The sequence below is a fragment of the Rhineura floridana genome, chromosome 1 (genome assembly GCF_030035675.1).
Source record: "Rhineura floridana isolate rRhiFlo1 chromosome 1, rRhiFlo1.hap2, whole genome shotgun sequence".
Taxonomy (NCBI): domain Eukaryota; kingdom Metazoa; phylum Chordata; class Lepidosauria; order Squamata; family Rhineuridae; genus Rhineura; species Rhineura floridana.
The window spans coordinates 277,841,866-277,869,833 of NC_084480.1; the positions used below are offsets into that span (position 1 = coordinate 277,841,866).

Consider the following 27,968-nt stretch of genomic DNA (forward strand, 5'->3'; position numbering starts at 1 on the left):
CAAATAATAAATAAATAAATAAATAGTGGCACATGGGGAATTAGTCCACACCTTAAGTGGGCCTGCGATTCCTGCTGTTTCCATCTAAGTTCTTTCCAGCACATGGGCTGGGTCATGGCATCAATCATATGTCTTGATCCATACTCTGTACCCCACCAAACTCTCAACTATAATGAACAAAAGTTATGGCCATTTGAATCCACTTCCGTCTATGCTTAGTTTTTCAACTTGTGCTCTCATCTCAGTCCATGTTGTGGACAGAAGCATGCATTCACTCTTGTGTAAGAATTTAAGCACTTTATGGATCAGATTAAAGTCATCACAAGAATCCCAGCAAGCAAAGAGCACTACATTGGCACGCTGTGGGAATACACTTCCAGCAGAAATTCAGCAGACATCCTCACCAGTAGGGTAGTGGCAAATTCAGAAGTGCAGGGTCCCTTCATGATAGTCATGCCACACCCCCTCACTTGCTTACTTACTATCCACTATCACCTCTACACTCCTCAGTCCTTTCCCCACACACCCCACATGCTGAGGAGCCAATCAGTATGACTAGGGACTGTATTAGCTACTGAGAAGAGTCTTCTCAGTGACTTACTCACCTACTTTCACTCTGATTGGCTCCAGTCAGCAGGAAAGGACAAGGAAGCATGTTAGAACATATTTCTCAGTGGCTAACACACTCTCCTTTTACGCTGATTGGCTCGAAGGACTCTGGAGTCATAGGAACCTGGCTGGGACCCTGCTCCCCAAAAGATAAGGGGTCTAAGACACCCCGAGACCCTGGATGACCACATCTCTGATCCTCATTGCTAATTTTCAGACATCTTGATATTTGTATATTCATTATCTCATATGTAGGTTTAGATATTCCTTACTGTTATGCTGTAGCGTATTGTAATATGCTACAGAATTTAGTGGTGGTGGCACTGAAGGAGTATTTGGCTAAGCATAGGAACAGGCAAGGATCGTTAGCTGTTATTGGCTGAGATGCTCTGATTCCTAAGGTACAAGGCAGAACGGTCTACTAGAAATGGCTGATAGTCATGATGTCTGTATATTACCTCCAATATCAGAGGCTGCGTGCCTCTGAATACAAATTGCTAGGGATCATAAGCAGGAGAGGGCTGTTGTGCTCACGTCCTGCTTGTGAGCTTCCCATATGCATTTAGTTGGTCACTGTGTGAAAAAAATGCTGGACTAGTTAGGTCTTTGGTCTGATCCAGCAGCGCAGGTGTGGAGAATGATTAACGGAAGAAGCGTGATTCCAGAAAAAGTGGAAGGGAGGGCCCTTAGAAGGGAGGTTTGGATGTTTCAGAGGAATTAGGGGAATAGAAGAAGGCTGAGAGAAGAGACTGATAGAGAAAAGGGTAGGGAGACAATGAGAGAAGGAGCAGAGGTGCACATGGCCAGAATATGTCCAAGCAAGAGAAATTAAATTTCATGTGCCAATTTGAAATAACAAGTCTAATCTTTAGGTGGGTGGTAATCAATGCTAGTGCTACTCAGAGTAGACACACTGAAGTCTGGACATGTCTAACTTAGGTTTATTAACATCAGTGGATCTGCTCTGTAGGACTTAGTTGAATACAACCTTTTGGCTATAGGACTCTAGCTTTTCTTGACTTATTCACACCGACGCCACTGCCTGTTCATTGCACATTAATCTCACAGTATGAAATCATAGTCTTGCAGTGCCTGAAGTGGGAAAGAAAAAGCTTGTTCAGACTGGACTCAGTAACATCTGCCTGAAAAGCCTGCATCCCATTCCACTTGCAGCACTGTAGCTGTGGGAAAGTATGCTTGGATTCCAAATACATACAGTTCTCTGGATCCAGGCTACTCCTAAAATAAGAGGAGCCACACACACTGGTAGCCATTTTCTTCTTGTTCCCACCACCTGCCATTTCTTCCTTCTCATGGAAAGCAGGCTGTCCATATAATCCAACTGTCCCTATTACCTGGTACTTGTCCCTGTTTCTTCATTGTCCCCTGCCTTTGGGGGAGATTTCGGCAGGGCCAGCACCAGGTGTGACTGGACCCTTCGGTACCAGCCTGCCCCGGGTCCCCTGCTCCCATCCCCCCCTACAGACTATGCCGGACCTCTCCAACTGCCTCTTCTCCCTTTCTGTGAATGCCCTGCAAGCTGGGCACACAGGTTGTTGCCATCAACCAAGATGGTGGTGGAGGCTTCTCTAAGGGGCTGATACCCCTGCTGCCATCTTCGTTGATGGCACGCATGCGTGCTACGCTGCGTGCGCACACATGCCTGCCATCAATCAAGATGGTGGTAGGGGCATCAGCCCCTCAGAGAAGCCTCTGCTGCCATTTTGGGTGATGGCAGCTGCACGCGCAGCAAGCAGAACATTCACAGAAAGGGAGAGGTAGGTGGAACGGGCAGGCACTGTGGGTCTGTGGGGGGGCTGTGAGCTCTGTTTCTGCAATCTGCGGCAGGGTCAGGAGTCGACCCTGCCAAGGATCCCAGAAGGGGAGCGTGACCAACACAGCCTAAGGAGGGCCCCCTCTGGGCCACAGGGACCCTTGGCCAGGACGCAACCTGGCCATCCTTTGGTGCCAGTCCTGGATTTTGGGATAACTTTTTACAATTCTACAAGAGTATGTATATATGTGTTTTCTTCCTTTCACTCCCAGATTACCTTTTTAACTATCTATCCAGACACATAACACTAAATACAGTGGTGGTGTTGCCACCACTCACCATATGCTCAGAGGTACGTTACCAAATTCTTCCAAGCTACACAGGAAGTGGATTGGACTGTGAAAGACCAATCCACATTGTGTTTGCATTTTGACAAATTTGTAGAGCAGTACAATATCTCAGAGAGGAGGTCAGGTCTCCTGCTCCCCTGGTGCATTCACTATAGTTGCCCAATTTCCCTGCTTTTTAAAGTTTGATAGAAATATCTGCTGGCTATACATATTCTTAAATTGCAAGGATTTTTTTTGCCTATTAGTGAATTTCTCTGCTTTTTAATCTGGGGGTAAGAAATGGGATCCTGTGCAAGTTTGCTGAGAATCAACTGATCATTTGCATGCTTATTGAGTTCAGTGGGATTTATTCCCCTGCAATCATACTTAGGATAGGTGAAACTGACAACAGGGAGGGAGGGGGAGGGGAGGAAGAAGGGAGGAGGAGAGGGAGGGGCAAGGCAGGTCTGATCATTTGCATGCTTATTGAGTTCAATGGAATTTACTCCCATGTAATCATCTCAGGTTAGGTGAACCTGACCACGGGAGGAGAAGGAGGAGGAGGAAGGGGGAGGGGAGGAGGAAGGAGACTGGAAGGGGAGAGGGAAGGAAGGAGGAGGGGAGAGGCAGAAGGGAGGGGATAGGGAGGAGGGAGGGAGGGTAGGTAAGGTTTGATCATTTGCATGCTTATTGAGTTCAGTGGGATTTATTCCTGTGCAACCATGCTTAGGATAGGTGAAATTGACCTGGGGGAGGGTTGGAGGGAGGAAAGGAGAGGGGTAGAGAGGAAAGGAGATGGGGAGGAGAGGGAGAGGGTGAGGTTGAGTGGGTGGGCCCTGGGCAGAGGAGAAGCCCCTTTCCGAAAGGAGTACACTGTTAACAGTGTCATTTTTCTGGTTTCCCTCACCTTTTTATTCTACAGCAGACACATGTAGTCTCCCTCCCAAATTTAAACCAAAGCTGTCCCTGAACACTTCCATACCCACACCAGACATTTATTCCATTTTAAACAGTCGTGGCCTCCCCCTGGGAAGTGTAGGCTGTGAAGGGGCTGAGAGTTGCTAGGAGATTCCCAGAGCTTGGAAAAGTTACTTTTTTGAACTACAGCTCCCATCAGCCTAATCCAGTGGCCATGTTGCGTAGGGCTGATTGGAGTTGTAGTTCAAAAAAGTAACTTTTCCAAGCTCTGATTCCTATTCTCACAGAGCTACAGTCCCCAGAAGTCTCTGGGAAGAGGAGCTGACTGTTAAATCAATCTGGCCACTGGAGCTCTGTCAGGGGAAGAGGAGTCTCCTAACAACTCTGCACCCTTCACAAACTACACTTTCCAGGATTCTTTGGCTTCCATGACTAAAGTGGAATAAATGTTGGGGGGGGGCTGATTAGCCAAGCCAAGCAACTGTTAGTTTGGCTTTTCTCCAATGTTAAATTTCTTAAATTAATTAAAAATCAGCCATGCATTTTTTTAAACATTTAAACTGCAGAAGATGAATGTTAGAGTATGGGGCAAAGTCTGTGATAGGATTAAAGGTACTCTGTGAACATGACTGATTTTTAATTAATTTCAACAAATTATGAGACCACTGACAGAAAAAAGTTCAACAGGGGTCTGGATTTTTTTGTCTTTTTTACACTTTGAACTCTAGATTCTCTGTGAGTGTTTTCAGTATTGCCATAAAAACCTAGATGGCTGTTAAGCAAGTATTTCTGAATTCAGGACTATAACATTTGTACGGTTTTGTTTTGAAATGAGCATATGGGAAGCATCACAATGGCATGAGAGGTATTTTCAATTTAACATGGCAGAATGTGAGAAATCCATGCTGCCTATAGTATACAGCCACTCTTCCAGCTGTATAATTACATCTGAGTAAATATGCATAGGATTGCATGGCACATGGGGCTATGAATGTGTTGAGTTGTAGCATAAAGTTCAGCCAGACTTATCATGAGATTAAGCTTCTATTAACAAGTCGTACAAAAGAAACTGTTTTGGCCTTTGTATTAAAGCACCTGCTTCAGAACCTACTGCAGAACAGACTCTTGAGGAGTAAATTAATACAGTGTAAATGAAATGCAGTGCAAAAGAGTACAGAAGTTGGACAAGAGGCTGCAGCAGTGTACATGAGTGTGTAGGAGTGGGTGTGTAGGTAGGTGCTCAGAGATCTTTGGAATGAGAATAGAGGTGTTACAAGTCTGCAAGAGAGTCCTTATTTTCATGTGAAGTATTGGAAGATACAGATTCTGTGACTCCTTTATCTTGACCAAAAGTTGCTGTTTTAAACACTATTGCAAACTTCTGTGTTGAGGCTGAACAGTGGTATGGTGTAAATCACTCTGCTCATGGCAAACACATCACCCTTCCCCTGTAAGAAAAGATAGTGTTAACTCCCACATACAAAGGGTCACCCAAATCAGGATTGTTTTCTAAACAAGAACAAAGTATAGCAGTAAGAAGCACAAGCAGAACCAGGGAAAGGTGCACTTGGTAGTTGATGTGCTATTACTTCCAGCTTCTATCAAGCACGTTTTCCTTAATTTGATGTAGAGAATATCCCGCTCATAAATGTACTACACAAATGTTGATTCATATAATAATAATAATAATAATAATAATATCTGTTATAGCCAAGATAATGATTAACTGAGATGCCTCAAAGTAGTATGTAGGTACATTGTTCCTAGTCAACTCACACCAGCTCTGCCACACACCTGCCATGGTACTCAGTCTCTGCATTTGTGATGAGTGACAATTCAACTGAATTTGGATTTAGCACCAGATTTTTTGCAGAGTGATCCTGTTTGCTCCAAACTTCAGCTGCTTTCCCCCAGCATTGGATTCCCCCCCAAAATATTACCTTGAATATATTGTTATTTTATTGATTTTACTCACTCCACAGCAGTACAGGTTTCTCTCTCTCTTTCTCTCTGCGCCACTCCCCCTCCACTCAAATAATTGAAGCTCCAAGCAGGAGGAAGCAAGCCAAGCCTATAACAGACATTAAAAGGAAAGCTTAGCCCTAGAGAGTTTGTAGAGAGTCCTTAACATGGGCAAGACTCTCCAGCCTTGCCGTCTAACCTCTGTAGCATTATTTATTTATTTATTTATTTATTTATTTATTTATTGTATTTGTATAACGCCCCATAGCCGAAGCTGTCTGGGCAGTTTACAGCAACTAAAAACATTAAAAACAAATATACAAATTTAAAACACATCTTTTAAAAACAATTTAAAACACAATTTAAAAAAATTAAAACAATTTTAAAAACACATGCTAAAATGCCTGGGAGAAGAGGAAAATCTTGATCTGGCGCCAAAAAGATAAGTGATGGTCCCAGGTGCACCTCGTCAGGGAGATCATTCCATAATTTGGGGGCCAACACTGAGAAGGCCCTCTCCCTTGTTGCCACCCTCCGAGCTTCCCTCCAAGTAGGCATCCGGAGGAGGGCCTTGGATGTTGAGTGTAGTGTATGGGTGGGTTCGTATCTGGAGAGGCGTTCCATCAGATATTGTGGTCCCAAGCCGTGTAAGGCTTTATAGGTTAAAACCAGCAGCTTGAATGGAGCTCGGAAACATACAGGCAGCCAATGCAAGCGGGCCAGAATTGGTTTTATATGTTCGGACTGTATGGTCCCTGTTACCAATCTCGCTGCTGCATTTTGCACAAGCTGCAGTTTCCAAACCGTCTTCAAAGGCAGCCCCACGGAGAGTCCATTGCAGTAATCTAACTTGGAGGTTACCAGAGCATGGACAACTGAAGCCAGGTTATCCCTGTCCAGATAGGGGCGCAGCTGGGCCACCAACCGAAGTTGGTAGAAGGCACTCCGTGCCACCGAGGCTACCTGAGCCTCAAGTGACAGAGATGGTTCTAGGACAACCCCCAAGCTACGAACCTGCTCCTTCAAGGGGAGTGCAACCCCATCCAGGACAGGTTGGACATCCACCATCCGGTCAGAAGAACCACCCACTAGCAGTATCTCAGTCTTGTCTGGATTGAGCCTCAGTTGATTAGCCCTCATCCAGTCCATTGTCGCATCCAGGCACCGGTTCAGCACATTGACAGCCTCACCTGAAGAAGATGAAAAGGAGAAATAGAGCTACGTGTCATCAGCATACTGATGGCAACACACTCCAAAGCTCCGGATGACTGCACCCAACGGTTTCATGTAGATGTTGAACAGCATGGGGGACAGAACTGACCCCTGCAGAACCCCATACTGGAGAGTCCAGGGTGCCGAGCAATGTTCCCCAAGCACCACCTTCTGGAGGTGACCTGCCAAGTAGGAGCGGAACCACCGCCATGCAGTACCTCCCACTCCCAACTCAGCCAGTCTCCTCAGAAGGATACCATGGTCGATGGTATCGAAAGCTGCTGAGAGATCAAGAAGAATCAACAGAATCACACTCCCCCTGTCTCTCTCCCGACAAAGGTCATCATACAGGGCGACCAAGGCTGTTTCTGTGCCAAAACCAGGCCTGAAACCCGACTGAAATGGATCCAGAAAATCGGTCTCATCCAAGAGTGTCTGGAGCTGGCCCGCAACCACTCGTTCAAGGACCTTGCCCAGGAATGGAACATTTGCTACCGGCCTATAGTTATTAAGGTTTTCTGGGTCCAAGGAGGGTCTCTTCAGGAGTGGTTTCACTACTGCCTCTTTCAGGCAGCCGGGGACCACCCCCTCTCGCAGGTAGACATTAATCACTTCCCTGGCCCAGCCGGCTGTTCCATCCTTGCTAGCTTTTATTAGTCAAGAAGGGCAAGAATCCAGCACAGAAGTGGTTGTACGAACCTGTCCAAGTACCTTGTCAACGTCCTCAAGCTGTACCAACTGAAACTCATCCAAGAAATCGGGACAAGGCTGTGCTCTGGATACCTCGCTTGATTCACCTGCTATAACACTGGAGTCTAAGTCCTGGCGGATGCTAAAGATTTTATCCTGGAAGTGCCTAGCAAATTCATTACAGCAGGCCTCAGATGGTTCTCCATGTCCCTGGGGCCAGAGTGTAATAGCCCCCGGACAATTCTGAAGAGCTCCACTGGGCGGCAGATTGATGATTTGATAGTGGCAGCAAAATGTTGTTTTTTTGCTGCCCTCATTGCCCCTAAATACAGCTTACCATAGGCACTTACCAGTGTATAATTGCATCCACTAGGAGTTCAGCGCCATCTGCACTCAAGCTGTCTCCTATATTGTTTCATCGCTCTCAGCTCTGGGGTATACAATGGAGCCGTACGAGCTCTACACAGGAGAGGGCGCTCAGGAGCAATCATGTCAACCTCCCGGGTCATTTCTGTATTCCACAGTTCGACGGGGTTTTGATGGGAGCCCCAGCCCTATCAGCCGGAAAACTCCCCAGAGCCCTTTGGAAACCATCCGGATCCATTAGTCTCTGGGGGCGGACCAACTTATTAGGTCCCCCACCATTGCAGAGGGGAAAAGCCGCTGTAAGTCTAAACTTCAGCAAGCAGTGATCTGTCCATGACAGAGGGACTGATGCAAGGCCCCCCACATTCAGATCACCAACTCCATGTCCAGTTGCAAAACCAAATCTAGAGTATGCGCTGCTACATGTGTTGGGCCAATGGGATATTGGGACAGTCCCATGGTCGTCATGGAGACCATGAAATCCTGAGCCGCCCTAGATAAGGTGGCCTCAGCATGGATGCTGACATCCCCCAGAACCAACAGTCTGGGGGATCTCAACAGTACACCCGAGACCACCTCCATCAGCTCAGCTAGGGAGTCTGTTGGGCAGCGGGGTGGGCAGTACACCAACAGAATCCTCAGTCTGTCCCGCTGACCCAACATAAGGTGCAAACACTCCAGACCAGTAGTCACGTGGACAGGGTGCTTGCAGAGGAAGATGGAGCTCCTACAGACCACAGTAAACCCCCCTCCCCAGCCCTGATGCTGAACCAGGTACCCTGGTGGGCATAGCTGGGAGAGGCTGACTCCCCCCTGCTCACCCACCCAGGTCTTGGTTATACATGCCAGATCAGCTGCCTCATCCACTATTAAATTGTGAATGAGGGAGATCTTATTACGCACCGATCTGGCATTTAGGAGCAGCATCCGGAGGCCTGAGAGCTGGCTGATAGGGCAACAAACAAACCTGCGGGTGTGGGGAGGACCGGAACAAGGCACAGTCATTAAGTGTCTGGGCCGCGTTCCCCTTACCTGACAAGTCCTCCTCACAACGCCATATCTCCCTTGACCCATCACTACACTAATAGGGGCCCCCTCAGGTCTTCCCACTTGGCTCTGAGTCCTCTCTCCCAGGCACATGACTCAAGACCCACAAAAAGGCAGACAAAGCAGGAGGCACCGCAGCCAGCCAGCTTATGTATCCCCTCCAGAGAAGGGACAGGTGGAAAAAATCAGCCACAGCTGGCTGAGTACCTGGGGCCTGGTCCTGCAAGGCGTGACACCTGCTGAGCAGAAGTCCAACTGGGAAAGGGTGGTGGTGGTGGTAGCCCAGCAGCACCAGCAGGCAGGCAGGCTGGCTGTCAGACAGCAGCAGCAACGGCTCTCCTTCCCTGGACAGCGATGGTCCCCTTCCTCCTGCAGATTAAATGATTAAAAAGAAAGCCTTGAGACTCTAGGCTTGCTGAGAGGAGTTGTGGGATGGTGGAGCACTGAAACCTGCTTTCCTCCTTTCCTTTCCAGAAGGAAAACAGCTAGTCTCTGCTTGCTGCCTGGCCTCAGTCACAGAGGAAGAGAAGGAGATGAAGCCATTTTCCTTTATCTATATTTTCTTTCATTTATCAATATTTCCTTTCAAAATATCGATATGGATATCAATATTTTGGGGACAAAAAATCCTACCGGTAAAAGCAGCAGAAAGCAGACAAAAAATGAACTCAAATCAATAGCCCCTGTTACATCAATAGAATGTTTTCAAAATGGCACTGGATCCCATCGCTAGTCTGCATATGCTATTTCTGAGCCAATAGCCCAGGAGTGCAGTATATGCTTTGCATGCAGAAGATCCAGGTTCAATTCCTGATATCTCCAATTTAAAAAATCAGACTGCAGGTGATGCGAAAGGCTCTTGCATGAAATCCTGGAGAGCTACTGCCTGATAAAAAGAAACGGTTCCATTTTACGTGAAGCTGCTGTGTTGCAGGCGGCTCAGCACATTGTCTTTTGATGCTGATTCATAAAAAGGCACTTTCTGACCACTTTCCCAACAGTTCTTTAACCTTGCCTAGTAAGGTAGATTCTTTAAGACTAAAGGCTCCATGATAAGGAAAGTTTACAATCGGCTCTCTCATGTTCCTTGTAACCTAAAAGCAGCCACTGAGTTGGACATGTGATTGAGGAGGCAGCACTTCTCTTTCACTTTCCCAATTGAAATCTCCTGGCTGAAGGTGCAGTTAGCCCCACTAGGGAGGAAATCCCCCAGCCCCAAAAAGCAGGGCTAATTACCTGTTTCTGCCTTTACATTTTTGTTGTTTGTTTTTAAAGTCAAAAGATCTGATCACAGATCTTCATGTCACATCTGTTTGGCCCTGGACTCTTTACATAAACATTAAGCATCATGAAGGTTACTTGAACCAGAATCGATGTGGTAGCTGGTCCGTTCTGAAAGCCAGTTGCATAAATTGGCTTGCCACATGGATCTGCCACCACCTCAAGCTGAGAAGGTCTGAATCTGCTCAGTATCTTGATGGAAGACTATGTGGGAAGCCCATGTATGCCTGATGAAAGATGAAATAGAAATGTGCTAAAAGAAAGAAATAAGCAGCAGATGGTTTTCACAACGGTACCTCAAAACTTTATGGCTGCCTGCTTGCCGCTGTATGCAGAGAACTGTGTTGTGGCACCTGCTGCATATTAGCAGCCAGAAGTAGCCCATGTGGTGGGTAGAGACACCCTCTGGACACCAGTTATCTCTTCAGCTTACCTGGAAAGAGTTGGAATGGGGCAGGTTGGTGGAGAGGTTGAGACTGTGTGGTCACACTGGCAGGAGCACTAAATAGGCTCTGCCAGTTCACCCCTACAATCCCAACATCACCATCACCATAGCCTCATCCAGGTAAGATGCAGCAATCCCAGTGTCAGGAAGGTGTCTCCATGTGACCACCCCATTACATGGGTTGATACTATCAACAGCTTTCTCTGTGAAGCATTCGCCAGGTGATTCAGTTTCAAGAGAGTTCTGTGCTACTTGGTATGTTACTTGTGTGACATGCTACTAGTGTGAAGTTGGCCAAAGAGTGAATACTTAAAATGAATCCTTTAAGTTTTCACCACTTGTTCATTTTTCCACTTGAGAAATGAACGAGTAGAGTAGCATCTCAGATTTAAACCTCAGTTGAGTAGTGATAGTGATAGGATCTAAAATATGACCACAATGAAGCAGAACAAAGCAGTAACATAATTCTTAACTGTACCCTGTAAGAAATGTTATGTACTTGCTATATAAATGGCCTCTTCCTTACCAAAGCCATGTTTCAGTATTAGGAAATAAATGTGGTTGTGGCAGCTTGCTACCCAGTTAGCTGTCCAATACAGAAGCCACATGACTTGCTTGAAGATACACTGTTGGCCTCTAGTTAAAAGACAGGGGTCATACTTGCAAGGAAAATAACATGTATTTGGATTTGTATAACACACTTGAAAGACTGCAGTCTATATTTATCTAGGAAAAAGCCCCATTGAAAACTATGGGGCTGACTTCTGAGTAAACGTATATAGGATTGTACTATATGTAGGGGGTCTTAATAGAAAACACAGAATGAAAATTAAAACTTTTTGTTACAATTTTAACAAATTATTTAATCTACAGAAGTGGCTGAATTTTTCAGGCTTAATAGCCCCTCCAGTGTGGAAAAAGCCTTCCAAATTACAGATTAATAGCTCCAGGGGCATTTTTTTAAAGGAAACATCGGTGATGTTTTGATTTGGGAGCTGAACTGGATGAAATTTGCAGGCAAAACTGCCCTTTCTAAAAGATGAATCCTGCCAAATTTCTGAAGGACAACTACAGTGGTTTTCGTACAAGGGCAGCTGTTACAGTTTTAGGGTGGCTAAAAAAGGAAATCACTTAATTTGCCCAAGTGTTTTGTGTGCAATTGCTATGAAAATTTACTAGCAGAAAGCAATAATGATCTGAAATGAATGCTGATAAAAGTTAAAAAGGAAAGCACAAAAGCAGGACTACAGCTGAACATCAAAAAGACTAAAGTAATAACAGAAGATTTATGTAACTTCAAAGTTGATAATGAGGACATTGAACTTATCAAGGGTAATCAATACCTTGGTGCAGTCATTAACCAAAATGGAGACCATAGTCAAGAAATCAGAAGAAGGCTAGGACTGTGGAGGGCAGCTATGAGAGAACTAGAAAAGATCCTCAAATGAAAAGATGTATCACTGAACACCAAAGTCAGGGTCATTCAGACCATGATATTCCTGATCTCTATGTATGGATGTGAAAGTTGGACAGTTTAAAAAGTGGATAAGAGAAAAATCAACTCCTTTGAAATGTGGTGTTGGAGGAGAGTTTTACACATACCATGAATCACGAAAAAGACCAATAATTGGGTGTTAGAATAAATTAAGCCAGAACTATCATTAGAAGCTAAAATGATGAAACTGAGGTTATCATACTTTGGACACATCATGAGAAGACATGATTCACTAGAAAAGACAATAATGCTGGGGAAAACAGAAGGGAGTAGAAAAAGAGGAAGACCAAACAAGAGATGGATTGATTCCATAAAGGAAGCCACAAACCTGAACTTTCATCATCTGAACAGGGTGGCTTACAACAGATGCTACTGGAGGCCACGGATTCATAGGGTTGCCATAAGTTGTAATCCACTTGAAAGCACATAACACACACACATTATGAAAATCACAAACATGAAAGAGGTGCAGCCTGCTAAAAATGTTTATGAGCTGTTAAGTGCTGAAAAGTAGTTTCAAAATGGTAGGACATGTTCAGGAACCTTAGGACAGTAGCTTTTGAAACAGTAATTAATTTATTGATTGCAGTACAGTATGTGATGTCTTGGATAGTTTTATAAGAAACAATAGCATCAACATCAGATCCAGTTATTGAGTATAACTACTGGATCTTAGCAATTTAAATGTAGCTACACAAATAATTTAAACTATGCCCTTTCCAGGATCTAACCACACAATCAGTGAGGCAGCCTTAATGTACAAACAAGATCCTACTGTGTTATTGGATGAGAATTAGCCCTTTGTTCTGTTTTTACTACTAATACAAAAAAAAGGTTTACCCTTCTGAACTATTCTGAAAAGAAGAAATTGCTAGTTCCTAACGGGGATATATTTATTGCACTGAGCAGTTGTATATAACCTGCTCTGGACTTCTTGCCGTGATCTATTTAATATGCTGGAAAAGATAATGTGCACTGATTGACAGGAGCCAGATAAAGGCTGGCAAGCTTTTCATCATTTTGAAGATCTGCTCCTCAACTGGCCTTGAACGTTCATTTCATTGACACACAATAGCGTTTTAGTCTCTCATGTTGCATGATGGATAGATGGTTATTTAATAAGCTACTGACTAAACTTTCAAGCTGAAATCAGTGAATATTGGCAAAGTGCTCAAGTTTAGAGGGCCTGATTTATGAGTCTATTTTAAATTCATAAAAACAAGATTTAAAATTGGTTTTCTTTTAATGTTCATTGCACCTTTCTAATGGTCAGTCATTAACTATATACTTCTCCAGATTTTATATTTAGATTCAATTTGTAGTTATTATTATTAAATTATATACCTAACCAGAGATGAATACATACAACTAAACATAAACCTTTGTCATCTTGTTTTAAGGGCTGAAGTCAAGCAAGCCAACCATGACCGGCAAAACACAGACCAGTAATGTCACCAATAAGAATGACCCCAAATCCATCAACTCCAGAGTCTTCATTGGCAATCTCAATACAGCCATTGTCAATAAAGGTGACATAGAGGCGATCTTTGCAAAGTATGGAAAAATAGTTGGCTGCTCGGTGCACAAAGGTTATGCATTTGTACAGTATATGAGCGAGAGGCATGCGAGGGCAGCTGTGGCAGGAGAGAATGCCAGGATCATTGCAGGACAACCTCTTGGTGAGTTTCTACATGTCATCTCATGTATTCCTTCATTTTCACGTTTTCTGTTCCTTGATTAATTATTTTTCCAACTCTATGTACATGGGATTCCATCCATTTGAATGAACCTAACTGGCATATTTACTGTTTTGCTTTATTCAGGTCTGTTCCTCATTCAAATAGCAATCACAAACTAGGAACACTTAGCATCCATTAATGAACATTAATGTGGGCAGCACACGCACACACAGACACACACACCCTACAATCAAACACGACATACACTGCAATCTGTCTATTGGCTACAATAGAATGCTCCTTTCAAATCTAATTTCAATGGGAGGGGGGACCTGCAGGTGCTTGGGAAGGCCTCTGAGGGCACAGGTGCACCCAGGAGCACTACATTGGTGACCACAGATTTACATAAATAGGGATGTGTGTGTATATAGATGCATGCATATAATTTTATTGTTTTACTTTCACTTAATATGGGTGGTTAGGGTCTTCATATTTAAAAAACTCTGCTCCTTATTCCATTACTGACTTACAGCACAATCCTACAGAGTTCTAGCTTATCTTTTTCCAGGAGGGGTGGGGTGAGTGTATGCTATAGTTGACTCTAAACCCCCCCCCCCCGTATCAGTGTGCTGTTACTTTTACTATTATTAGGTTCTGTATTTTTCATTTTTTAAATCTTTTTATGTAATCAGCCCTGGAACCTTTGGGTGAATGATGAGCAGTTAAATAATAAATAATGCGCATCTACTAAAAATGAGTTGTTCAGTGAGCTTGCTTCCACATCAGTGGAATACAGTTGCAGCCATATACTCTAGTTAACCGGCTGCAATCGTATGCCAGTTACCTGGAAGTAAACAAGCCCCACTGCACCTAATGAAACATACTTATTCATAGTAAATATAGATAGGATTGCACGGTTTAGGTACCTTCTTGATAATGTTATCTGCATGCCACATTTAGACCACAAGGGAAGAATTCATACGGCTGTGGCATTTTCTTTCCAAATCCTAAATCCTGAACTTCTTTCAGTAGCAAGGAATAGTGTTTAAGTCAGGGGTTCCAAAACTGTGGTCCGCAGACCACTAGTGGTCTGTGAGTTTCATTCACATGTTCTGTGGTATGTCTGGATTTGGGGTTGAAGACAAGAGACAGCACATACATTGCATTAAATATTCCTGTTGACTTTTAATTGTATTTATTTTTCTGGCTTCTTTTACTTCTTATCTTGTATTTTGTTGTCTTGTATGGAATTCAAATTGTAATACAATAAAATGCAATATATAAGAAGGAAAAGAAACACTAAAAATATAATTTAAAATCATGCAGTGTCTTGCACAGTGCATTACAATTGCTACAACAGGTAGAAAAATCATTAAGTGGTCTCTCAAGACCCTCAGCATTTTTCAAGTGGTCCATGGGGAAAAACATTTTGGGAACCAGTTATTTTAAATTATTGCCTCCTGTCCTGGATTAGAAAGATGCAAATTTAAATAAGTAAAATGTGAATGAGACCAGGCAAAGAGTGTCTGTCTTCGAACATCAGAGTGCCTGTTCATATAAATATGATGTGATGGTTTTCTTCTGTACATTAAGAGAGAGAGAGAGAGAGCGCATATACACAGGGGATTAATTGCATTACCAGACAATCTAATACATTTATTTTCATTGTTGTTTTATTTATGTGAGATAGTTAAATGTTCACAGGTGCATGGCTTAACTGACATTTCAAGGATATCTAAAGCTAATAATATTTAGAATAGCACAACATAATAATGTTCATGTGGTACATTTATATAGAAACACAGGAGGGAAAAAAATAGAATATAGGTGACCACACTGAAAAAGTAGGACAGAAGTTTCAACACTGCTGTAAGAACTCAATTTGCAATGTCCCAGGCCATTCTGCGATATTCCATCTGAGTTTGCTGTGTGAAGTGTTCTGACCCAAATTGTATGTGTTTCTAAGGGCATATATGCCAGACAGAAGCAGTGGGCTTATTCTGGAATTTTAGTCTGTGTTATTGGATGGCAGTATTTAAGGGTATTTTGTGTTTCGAAAAATGTGAATGTCCCTTAGTGAGTAAGATACTTGATTCATAAAGTATCTGTCTGAGTCACACCATTCGTTACAGGATGATGAGTGCACTCTGCTCTCTAATTCATGCCTGTATTCTTCTTTCTTCCCTCTAAAAAGGAGAGCATCATCTCATTATATTGTCATCTTTTATGTTGTGAAAAGCTGTGGCAGTAGGCGTGTTCATGAACACAGAAATGTTCAAAGTGTGCATGGTGCAAGGGTGTGCATGCAAGCACCGCTGTATCCCTTCCCTCAGTCCCCAGCCTTTTGTGTGTTATGCAGGAAAGGTCTGCACTGTTTTTCCTGATGTTCAATTGAAATCTGTCTTCCTGTAAGTTGAGCCCATTGTTCTATGCCCTGCACTCTGATACGACTGAGAAGAGATCCTGGCTCTTCTCTGTGTGGCAACCGTTCAAGTACTTCAAGTGTGCTATCATATCTCCCCTCAGTCTTCTCTTCTCAAGGTTTGTTTGCCGCCCTGGGCTCCTGTTGGGAGGAAGGGCGGGATACAGATTAATTAATAAACAAACAAACAAATAAATAAGGTTAAATATGCCCAGTTCTTTCAGTCTGTTCTCATAGGGTTTTGTTTCCAGTCCCCTGATCATCCTCATTGCCCTCCTCTGAACTTGTTCCAGTTTGTGGGCATCCTTCTTAAAGTAGTAGTGTCTAAATGCAGTACTCAAGATGAGGCCTAACCAGTGCTGAATAGAGGGGAACCAATCCTTCACACGAGTTGGTAACTATACTTCTGTTAATGCAGCCTAAAATAGCATTTGCCTTTTTTGCAGCCACATCACACTGTTGTCTCATATTCAGCTTGTGATCAACAACAATTCCGATATCTTTCTCACATGTAGTATCGTTGAGCCAAGTCTCCTCGATCTTATAACTGTGTATTTGGTTTCTTTTTCCTAAGTATAGAACTTTGCACTTATCCCTGAAATTCCATTCTCTTGTTTTCAGCCCAATGCTAAAACAAGCCCAATTGTTTTCAGCCTATCAAGATCCCGTTGAATTTTGTTTTGAATCCCGTTGAATTTTGTTTCTGTCTTCCAAGGTATTAGCTATCCCTCCCAATTTTGTAGCATCTGCAAATATGATAAGCATTACTTGAACCTCCTCATCCAAGTCATTAATAAAAGTATTGAAGAGCACTGAGCCCAGGACCGAGCTCTGCGGTACCCCACTCATTACTTCCGCCCAGTTTGAGAAGGAACCATTGATAAGCACTCTTAGCACGATTCTGTAGCCAACTGAGGATCCACCTGATAGTTGTTCCATCCAGCGCACATTTAGCTAGCTTGCTAATGAGAATATCATGGGGCAATTTGTCAAAAGCTTTGCTGAAGTCAAGATACAATATGTCCACAGCAGTCCCACAGTCTACGAGGGAGGTTACCAGATCAAAAAATGAAGTAAGATTACTCTGGCAGGATTTATTCTTGATAAATCCAGGTTGGCTTCAAGTAATCTGCATTGTTTTCAACTACATTGTGGAGCCCAGTTATACCCTGCTACACCACTGAACTAAAGGAAATGAAACAGTCTGGACAATGGCTAGAGTTCAAGTGGTGAAAGACATGCTGTGAGGCTGATCGGGCATCAGTAAAACATCATAACCGTGGCTAATGTGCAGTAGTGGGGGCGGCAAAGAAGGCCCACTTCTCTGCCACCATAGGATCCTCAAGTAGCCGTCCAGTGGAGCTTTTCTGTATTGTCAGGCATCTGTTGACACCAACTCCAGGAAATTGAGCTTTAGACCCTTCGGAGGCCCACTGTGAATTGTTTGTAAGGCACTTTGAGGTTAAGTTCCTCACCTCCGTAGCAATCTTGATGCTTCATCCACATCTACTGTAGTCCCCAGTGAGGGATCCAGTGCAACGTTTGTTGCAACTTCTTGGGAACGATTTCAGTTGATGTGACCTGATGACATGGACAAGATGCTTGCAACGATGCAGCCAGCAATGTGTCATCTCAACCCTTGCCCTTGGCTTATTAAAGCTTGCCGAGGGGGGTTGACTGAGTGGATCCAGGGTGTGGTCAATGCATCATTGTAGGGTGGAGTGGCTCCAGCCACCCTGAAAGAGGCGGTGATTCTACCACTCCTGAAAAAGCCCACCCTGGACCAATTAGTTTGAGACAACCACTGCCCAGTCACAAATACCCCCTTCTTAGGGAAGGTGCACAAACTACAGTCATTATTGGACACAGATAGCCTGGGCACAGTGGTTCATGCACTGGTAACCTGAAGACTTGATTATTGCAATGCTCTTTATGTGGGATGTAGGGCTACTCTTGGGCTTGGTCTGAAAGCTCCACTTGATACGAAATGCTGAGGCTAGGCTGTTGGTAGGGACAGACTACTGCCAACACATAACTCTGGTGCTCAAAAACGTGCACCATATGCTACCAAACCAAGTTCAAGGTTCTTGTATTAATTTACAAGGCCCTTAAAAACTTGGTCCAGTATACCTTAACAATCTCACGGTTCCTTATATCCCTGCCCGATCACTGTTGGTGGTCCCCCATGCTCGGGGACCTGGCTCATATCCATCAGGAGCCATGCATTCAGTATTGTGAGCCCAAATCTGTGGAACTCCCTCCCAGCTAAATATGCTACTTCTCAGTATACCTATATGTGTCATCCTTTTCTAATTTGTGCAAATTCCACAATTCCTAAACTGCTGACATCTTTATTTTCGTATCTTGCATTAGGGTGGTGGTGGGGAATCAAGTAGCTAGCAAATAAAAACATGATGTAAAATGAAATGTGGTTGTCGAGAACTTGGTTCAAAAAGCTTTATCCAGTCTGCTGACCTGTAAAATTCATCCAGGAATTATGAAATGCTGCAGGCATTAGCATGCTGGTTTGCTGCCCAGAAACCATAAATTTCACTGAATGTCTAAGAACATAAGAACATAAGAAGAGCCTGCTGGATCAGGCAAGTGGCCCATCTAGTCCAGCATCCTGTTCTCACAGTGGCCAACCAGGTGCCAATTGTGTGAATATCAGAAAATAGTAAGATCTCTTTTGTTATTTGTCTATTCCAATGTAGCAACTTGTTTATGTATCTGTTATATATCATTTATCTGTAAAATAAATAGGATATAACCTCAAGCTAAAAGTTAAATTAGATTTTTTTGAAGAAGCGAGGTGATTAGCCTAATGGAATCTACAGGATTCCTGAATGCCCTGGGGGAGTTCCCAGTAGATAGAACAGGTGACCCTGTTGAAGCCCTTATCACGCTGTGGAACAGAGAGGTGCATCGGGCTCTTGACACGGTTGCCACCAAGCGCCCTCTCCGGCATTGTGGAGCCCAGCTTGCACCTTGGTACACCAGTGAGCTAAGGGCAATGGAACAGGCTGGATGATGGCTAGAGTGCAAGTGGTGAAACACGTGCTGTGAAGCTAATCGGGCATGAGTAAAACATCATAATCGTGCCTACTATGTGGCAGTGAGGGCAGCAAAGAAGGCCCACTTCTCTGCCTCCATCGCATCCTCAAGTAGCCGTCCGGTGGAGCTTTTCCGTATTGTCAGGAGTCTGTTGACATCAACTCCAGGAAATGGATTTTTAGACCCTTCAGAGGCCCACTGTGAATTGTTTGCAAGGCACTTTGAGGGTAAAGTTGCTCACCTCCATAGCAGTCTTGATGCCCCATCCACATCTACTGTAGTCCCCAAAGAAGTGTCCAGTGCAACGTCTGCTGCAACTTCTTGGGAACTGTTTCAGTTGATGCGGCCTGATGACATGGACAAGGTACTTGTGATGATGCAGCCAGCAATGTGTCCTCTCGACCCTTGCCCTTCTTGGCTTATTAAAGTTTCCCGAGGAGGTCTGACCGAGTGGGTCCAGGGTGTGGTCAATGTATCGTTGCTGGAGGGAGTGGTTCCAGCCGCGTTGAAAGAGACGGTGATCCAACCACTCCTGAAAAAGCCTACCCTGGACCCATTGGTTTGTGACAACTACCGACCGGTTGAAAATACCCCCTTTTTAGGGAAGGTGATTGAGAGGGTTGTGCTGCAGCAATTCAAGTACTCTTGGATGAAACAGATTATCTTGACCTATCCCAGTCTGGGTTCAGGCCTGGTTATGGGACTAAATCGGCCTTGGTTGCCCTGATGGATGACCTTTATCGGGAGAAGGACAGGGGGAGTGCGACCCTATTATTCTTACTTGATCTCTCAGCGGCTTTTGATACCATTGACCATGGTATCCTTCTGGGCTGACTTAGTAAGATGGGTATTGGAGGCACTGTTTTACAGTGGTTCTGATCCTATCTCCAGGGTCGTTCTCAGAGAATAGCATTGGGTGACTGTCTTTTAGCCCCTTGGCAGTTGTGCTGTGGGGGCTGCAGGGTACCATCTTGTCTAGCATGCTGTTTAACATCAATATGAAGCCCTTGGGAGCAGTCATCAGGAGCTTTGGGGTGAGGTGTCAGCAGTATGCTGATGATACCCAGCTCTATTTCTCCATAACATCTGAAACAGGAGAGGCCGTGCAAGCCCTTGACCGCTGCCTGGACTTGGTGGTGGGCTGGATGAAGGCCAATAAACTGAATCCTAGCAAAACAGAGGCATTGTGGGTTGGTGGTTCCTGAATTCGGATAATTGGTCAGTTGCCTGCTTTGGATGGGGTCATTCTCCCTCTGAAAGAGCAGGTTAGAATCATAGAATCATAGAGTTGGAAGGGGCCTTGTAGGCCATCGAGTCCAACCCCCTGCTCACAGCAGGAAATCCACAGCTAGAGCATCTCCCGCAGACTGCCGTCCAGCCTCTGCTTGAAGACATCCAGTGAAGGGGATCCCACCACCTCCCTAGGCAGTCGGTTCCATTGCCGAACCGCCCTTACTGTCAAGAAGTTCCTTCTAATATCCAGTCTGAATCTACGCTCTTGCAACTTAAAACCATTAGACCTAGTCCTAGCCTCTGGGGCAGCAGAGAACAAATCTGTACCCTCCTCTATGTGACAGCCCTTCAGGTACTTAAAGAGTGCAATCATGTCACCCCTCAGCCTTCTCTTCACCAGACTGAACATGCCAAGTTCCTTCAACCTTTCCTCATAAGACTTGTTCTCCATACCGGCTATCATCCTCGTCGACCTCTTCTGAACCTGCTCTAACTTGTCTATATCCTTCTTAAAATGAGGCACCCAGAACTGAACACAGTATTCCAGATGAGGCCTGACTAATGCAGAATATAGTGGGACTATTACTTCCCTCGACCTGGAAACTATAGCTCTGTTTATGCAGCCCAAAACCACGTTTGCCTTTTTTGCCGCAGCATCACACTGCTGGGTCATGTTCAACCTGCGATCCACTACAATTCCAAGGTCCTTCTCACATGCACTACTGCTAAGCTGGGTATTTCCCATCCTGTACCTGTGCATTTTGTTTTTGTGGCCTAAGTGCAGAATCTTGCATTTGTCTTTATTGAATTTCATTTTATTAATTTCAGCCCAATTTTCTAGTCTATCTAGGTCCCTTTGGATTTTATTCCTGTCTTCCATTGTGTTAGCTATCCCTCCCAGTTTCGTGTCATCCGCAAACTTAACAAGGATTCCCTCCACCCCATCATCTAAGTCATTGATAAAAATGTTGAAGAGTATCGGCCCCAGGACAGAACCCTGTGGCACCCACTGGAAACCTCCTTCCAGTCCGAAGCAGAGCCACCTACGACCACTCTTTGAGTACGGTTTTCCAACCAGTTGTGAATCCACCTGACAGTATTTCCATCTAGTCCGCATTTGACCAGTTTGCTTGTAGTCTGGGAGTGCTCCTGGATCCATTTTTGTCACTGGAGGCCCAGGTGACCTCCGTGGCTAGGAGTGCCTTTTACCAGCTTCAGCTGGTAAGACAGCTGTGGCCGTTTCTGGACCGGGATAACCTGACCACTGTTGTCCACGCATTGGTAACCTCCAGGCTGGATTACTGTAATGCACTCTATGTGGGGTTGCCCTTGAGGTTGGTCTGGAAGCTGCAGCTGGTGCAAAATGTGGTGGCGAGACTGCACACTGGGGCAGGGTATCGCCAACATGTCACCCTGCTGCTGAAAGAATTGCATTGGCTGCACATTTGCTACTGGGCCAAGTTCAAGAGTCTGGTTTTAGTGTACAAAGCCCTATACAGCTTGGGGCAAGGATACCTGAAAGACCATCTTACCCCTTATATAGCCATTCGATCATTGCACTGTGCAGGTGAGGGCCTCCTGCAGATACCATCTTATCAGGAGGTTCGTTCTGCACAATATAGGAAACAGACCTTTAGTGTGGCGGCACCTACCCTGTGGAATTCCCTCCCCTTGAATATTAGGCAGGCGCCATCTCTGTTATCTTTTTGGCGCCTTTTGAAGACTTTCCTCTTCCAACAAGCCTTTCAAGTTGAGAACTATCCCAGTCTGCGTATGTGTTAGAATTGCTTATTAATAGGTTCTCTTTTTTTAATAATGTTGTAACCCTTTTTAAAAAGATGTTTTTCAAGCTTTTTTTAAAAAAATGTTTTTAACCTTTTAATGTATTTTAAGGTCTGTTTTTATGATGTTTTAAAGTGTTTTTAGCGCTTCTGTTTGCCGCCCTGGGCTCCTGCTGGGAGGAAGGGTGGGATATAAATCAAATAATAAATAAACAAATTTAAAACAAGCGCTACAAATTGTAAAGCCCTTATTCAGGCTTCATCTTCAGCGTGAACGCACTCTTACCTTCCTGCTCCCATCTGCAGTATGAGGATAATAATAATGCTAGTCTACCCTGCTATATAGTTGTTGGACCACTTTTTCCCTCATCAGTCTGCCCGTCCACTGAGATAATCATTGGAGGCTGAAGTGCTGCCGGTGGCAACTGGAGAGAGAGCCTTTTCTGGGGTGACTCCTTGCTTTTGGAAAGTCTCCCTGCAGAGGAGGTCAACCTAGCAACCTCATTACTGTCATTCATTCATCAGGCAAACACATTTTCTTAAACTCCCCAGCTTTTAATAACTATCAACGTAAGCATTCTTTTCATTTACAGCACTTTGATTTTACTGTCTATTTAAATTGGCTGCTGCTGTTTTAGTTTGTTGCTTTAATTTGCTGAGTAAGTTTGCATGCCTTGTTCTCATAGTAGTAGCATTTTAAATTGTCCTTTTTCTTTCTGAGCTGCCCTGGGAACATACATCTGTGTTGAGAATATGGGATATAAATTAAGCAAATAAATAAATACAGGAATAATGTATGTGAAATGCTTTGAGTGCTTATTAAAAGCACTCTGAGTAGTAAGTACGAATTACAATTGCCATGAGAAATACTTATTAATTAAGGATGAATACTAACCATTTGTCAAGAGATATTTTTTCACGGAAGGCAAACTGCATAGAAAGCCCATGCAGTAAGAATAAATCTACCACCTATGTGCATCCAGACAGAATTCTGGGGAATCTGGAAAGTGTTACAATTTCCCTCAGCGGAATTGCATGGGTAGACGTGACCAGATAACAGTTTTTTTCCTCACAATTACATGTCTCCTGTGTTTTAAGTTACTATTTTGCAAATGGCCATCCATACAGAGTATGATGAACATATCTATACAGCTGCGTCGCATGGACTGCACTTTTGTTATTAGGATATGAGAATGTTATGCTAGCCACAGCATCAAGCTCATGGCTCTAGCCAGGGAATCAGCTTCATTTACAGCTGCAGCTGCTAGCGGTTCTGCACCAAAATTCTCATCCTATTCCTACAAAGTTTGCCTGGCTTATGGGAAACCCACTTTCCTGCCATAACTCAAGTCCCTGCTCTCCCCCCGTCCCTGACTGAATGGAATAAGTGCTCTTGTAGAGCATAAGAGACGCTTCCATGGAGCAGACAACAACTGCTAGTGGAGAATTGCTAATCCTGTAAGCTGCTGCCTTAGTGAAGAGGCATAAGGATGGTCCATTAGAGTTTCAGTCCTAAATATGTGTACTAAAGGATGCGAGCCAACATTTACTTGAAAATGTTCAGCATCTCCTATGGCAATGACTCAACATTGCAATTGTTGTTCTTGCAGCTGTCATAGTTTTACAATGGCTTTTCAGTGGCAAATAAAAGGCATGTGAAGAATCTCTTAAGACCACATGCAAGATAGCTAATTGGTGTAACAAATGTAATGTTGGGCAACCAGACCCTAATCCAAAGACATTATTTTGGAGTTGTTCTGCTGATTTCACTGGATTTCAATATTCACTAGCATTATTTCAAATAATTGACTTGATCGAAAAGCCCATTTGTACTCTGTTCTTATCACGAAACATTCTCTCTCTCTCTCTCTCTCTCTCTCTCTCTCTCTCGTGTGATCTGACCCATTTTAGTTCAAAACAAGTGTGTTTTTCGATGCATGTAAAGTCATGTACATATGCATCTACTTTCCTCCATTGAAATGACGGGAGCAGCCATTACAGCTGAATACTTACATGTATCAGCGCACCTATACCCATTAGACACTACTGAATTGTAATAAATGTTTTTTAGAATGTTTTAGAGCTAGGGATGGGGAAGAATATCCGCAAAATCAAATTTAGTACCGGATATCTTTTTGGACCTGCACTGATTTCTTGTGGCAGGCTGCAGCTGTAATCGACATGGATTTTTTTGTGGTGGGCCACAGCTGTAATCAGTACAGATTTTTTTAAAAAAAACAACAACCCAATCTTACATAATTATCTTCATAATTTCATCTAAGCTGATGCATTCATAACAGTGTGTAGGTGTGATAAATAGGAAAAAATAAACCGCTGTGATCATTTACATAGGCATTTACCCAATTTTTTTTCACAACCAAAAAAACCCCACCAAAACAGCAGATTGAATCGGCAAGCACCAAAGCAAGAGGGAACAAAAAAAAGACGGATCGGGATGGAACAACGGACTATCGGAATAGAAGCAGATCTGAACGAGGCAGCGAACCCCATTCCTATTTAGGGCAATATTATACGATTACATGACTTAATGATATGGGGACAGTGTGACTAATGGAACTTACTTTAGTGGTTCATTTTTTATTTCTCAATATACATGAGTCAGGCCTATATGTGCTTTTTAAGGGTACCAGATGGGCACTGAAACAGATTGCCTCTAGGGTTTGATTCATCGTTTTGTTCCACCACTTTTAGACCATGGTAAATCCACTAACAACCAATTATACCAATGCAAGATCACACCATAACCCAGAATGTAACAAAAGAACACTATAAGTTCTAACTTTATGAGGGAATCTTTTAAGGCTACTACGTATATTCATTACTACCTGTTAAAGGAAACAAGAAAGTGCTAAGAAATCACACACACACAGAGTTACTTGGTAGGAATAACAAAGGACTGAGTACAGTTTCTTTGGTTGATGTCCTTTAAAACTAATAAATTAGTTCCACGGTGGTTTCCGTCCTGTTTTGTCTCTGTAAGTATTATTCACTTAACGCGTGCCTTCAGGTCCAAATTAGACACAGTCTCCAAGTACCTAGTGAGCACAGCATGACATATGGCCTTGGATAAAATGGTGGTTACTGATAATCATTTTGGACAATGCACTCTATTGCACAAGCTCTTGGGAACTACAGGAGCCCTGCAGAAGCTTTCTAAATCATGATGACCCTACAGAACGTACAACGTCTGGGGCAAGTGATAAAGAATACATTTACTAAGAGTTCAACATAAACCTCTGTTGTAAATTGACTTGATATGGCAATAGAGCCATTTTTCCTTTTTCACATCTTACTTCTCTGCCCCAACCACTTCTTTTTACTGTCTCCTACTTGCAGTGGCTCATGGAAGAGAAACACTCCAGCCGTGTTTGCAGAGCCTGTAATCTCTAGGGTGAATCAATTCATCACTACAGCTTGAGTCTCTAGACAGCACTAGTAATGTCACGTGTTTATAACAGCTGTTTTCTCATTTCTGAAAGAAAGAAGACTACTGCACTATGCAAAATTGTTTTCTAGGAAGACCAGCAAGTAAGCCAAATATTCAAGTTTTTTTTCTTAATAGCCTATTTATTAGAAACAAAATTTAGTAGTCTTCACAAGCCCACTTAACCCAGCAATTGATGATATAATTACTAAAAAATTATATTTACAACCTGCCCTATCCAGAAGCACTCAGATTACATAACAACAGTATACCAAACAAGGATATTTTGCATAAAAATGTAGAATCTAAAACATTTTTAATAATACAATTGCAAATGCAGCAGCTATGTGTATAAGCCGCAATGAGGAGGCAGTTTATAGAGTTGGCACCTTTATATGATCCCCACTGGATTGCAAGCCTATCAACAGACACTTGCTGTTCCACAGTTGATTGTGCTGGACCCACTGAGTGTCTCAACTAGGCCACAAGATATTAGAGGCAGATATATCTATGTATATATCTATGTAGCAGGTATGGAGAACCTTTGATCCTCCAAATGTAGCTGAACTACCATTCCCTGCTTGCTGGGGATGATGGGAGTTGTAGTTCAGCAACATCTGGAGGGCCAAAGATTCCCCACAACTGCTATATAGTGTGTGTTTTTTATAGCCCAGTCCATTTAAATTAATAGACGTAGACATAATTATAATCATGTACCTGGCTATGAGAAATTTTTATATAGTCTAAGCCACGTCATGGAGATGGTTTGCCCTTACTTCCATCTCCCAATTCCTTAATACCACCACCACCACCCATACACAAACCTATACCATGATATCTGCTGAAAGTTAGGCCTTGCTAAATATCATTGAAATCAATTGGATTAGAATGTTTAATCCTATGTGCGAAGCCCCATTGGTTTCAATAGTTGTAGTACTATTCTGGACCTGGTGCATATGTTCCACAATGAGAAGTAAAAAATAAGAAGTTTGTACTGCCACTATAATAAAGTTTTTGGCTACAACCTTTCTCCACCTCACCACCATCTCAAATGGCACTTGGTTTGATAAATACTGATTAGCTGGTATCATACTTACATTTAAAAACTTTAAAATGGCTGTTGTTTGAAAATGCAGAATGTGCACAACATTTGATAGAGACACAGTCTGTAAACCTGAAGTATAACATGTGCCAGTCTCTTAGAGCTCCACTTTATTTGTTTATTTATTTACTATATGTCCGTTCAATTAGTGTATTATTTCAAAGCTGTTATCCAGTTACAATAATAAAACATATCAAACATCAAAATAAAATTATCATCATCAGTTAAAGTGTGAAAGCAGGATGAAAGAATAAACAAAGGTGTAATCCTGTACACATTTATCTGATAGTACATCTCTTTGAACACTGCAGGATTCCTCCCCCCCCCCATGTATAGGTTTGTACTGCACAGGGCCAGAACAGACTTCAAGAGGCGTCAATGTCCCCCCCCCAACACTTCCACACATACACACATAGGCATGACAAGACATCTGGTTGGCCACTGTGTAAACAGGATGCTGGACTAGATGGGCCACTGGCCTGACCCAGCAGGCTCTTATGTTCTTATGCCCATGCACAGTGGCAGCAACAATGCCAGTAGCACCCTCCCTGGCAGTCCTCTGGTGACATTTTAGTGGTGGGAAAGTGGAAGTGCCACTTTTCAATGGAGGCTAAGCTTGGGCCAGCAGCCATCTTCTTTCATAGATATACAGGCCAGAGCATTGCATATTGAGTGAACAAAGATGGCAGGCAGCAACCATGGATGAGATCCAAGCTTCACTCCCAGTTACACTGCCACTTGACTACCACAAAAATGGTCATCTGGGGGTCTGGGAGGGAGGGTGAGTGTTGATATGGTGGGGTCAGGCTGATGAGGGGCCCTGGGGCCCTTGGCCATTGCCCAACCCAGCCAACTGCTGGCACCAGACTATTTGTGTTGGGGTGTGGGGAGGGTGAAAATGAAACGGCTTAAACATTGGAACAGGAGAAATGTATGAGAAGGGGGGAGGGATTCAGCTTACCATTTTACAGATGAGATGGTTGAAGCTAGGCTTTTGCCCATTTCTCAGACTGTTTTTAACAAAAGCCTTGCCCTCTGTCTCTGCAGACCTCTAAGTTCCTTCTGGCTGTGTTTCCTCTTCCTGTACCAGATCACCATGGAAACAATGCTATACAGTGTAATTT

The 27,968-nt window shown here is 43.5% G+C and overlaps 1 protein-coding gene across 1 annotated transcript in view; it reads left to right on the plus strand.

Moving 5' to 3' along the window:
* RALYL (RALY RNA binding protein like) overlaps positions 1-27,968 on the plus strand; it is a 453,791-nt gene that overhangs the window by 202,294 nt on the left and 223,529 nt on the right. The window contains exon 2 of the mRNA XM_061602308.1: positions 13,529-13,807. Within this exon, the coding sequence (XP_061458292.1) occupies positions 13,552-13,807 (256 nt within the window). The 5' untranslated portion in view covers positions 13,529-13,551. The remainder of the gene's footprint in view (positions 1-13,528; positions 13,808-27,968) is intronic.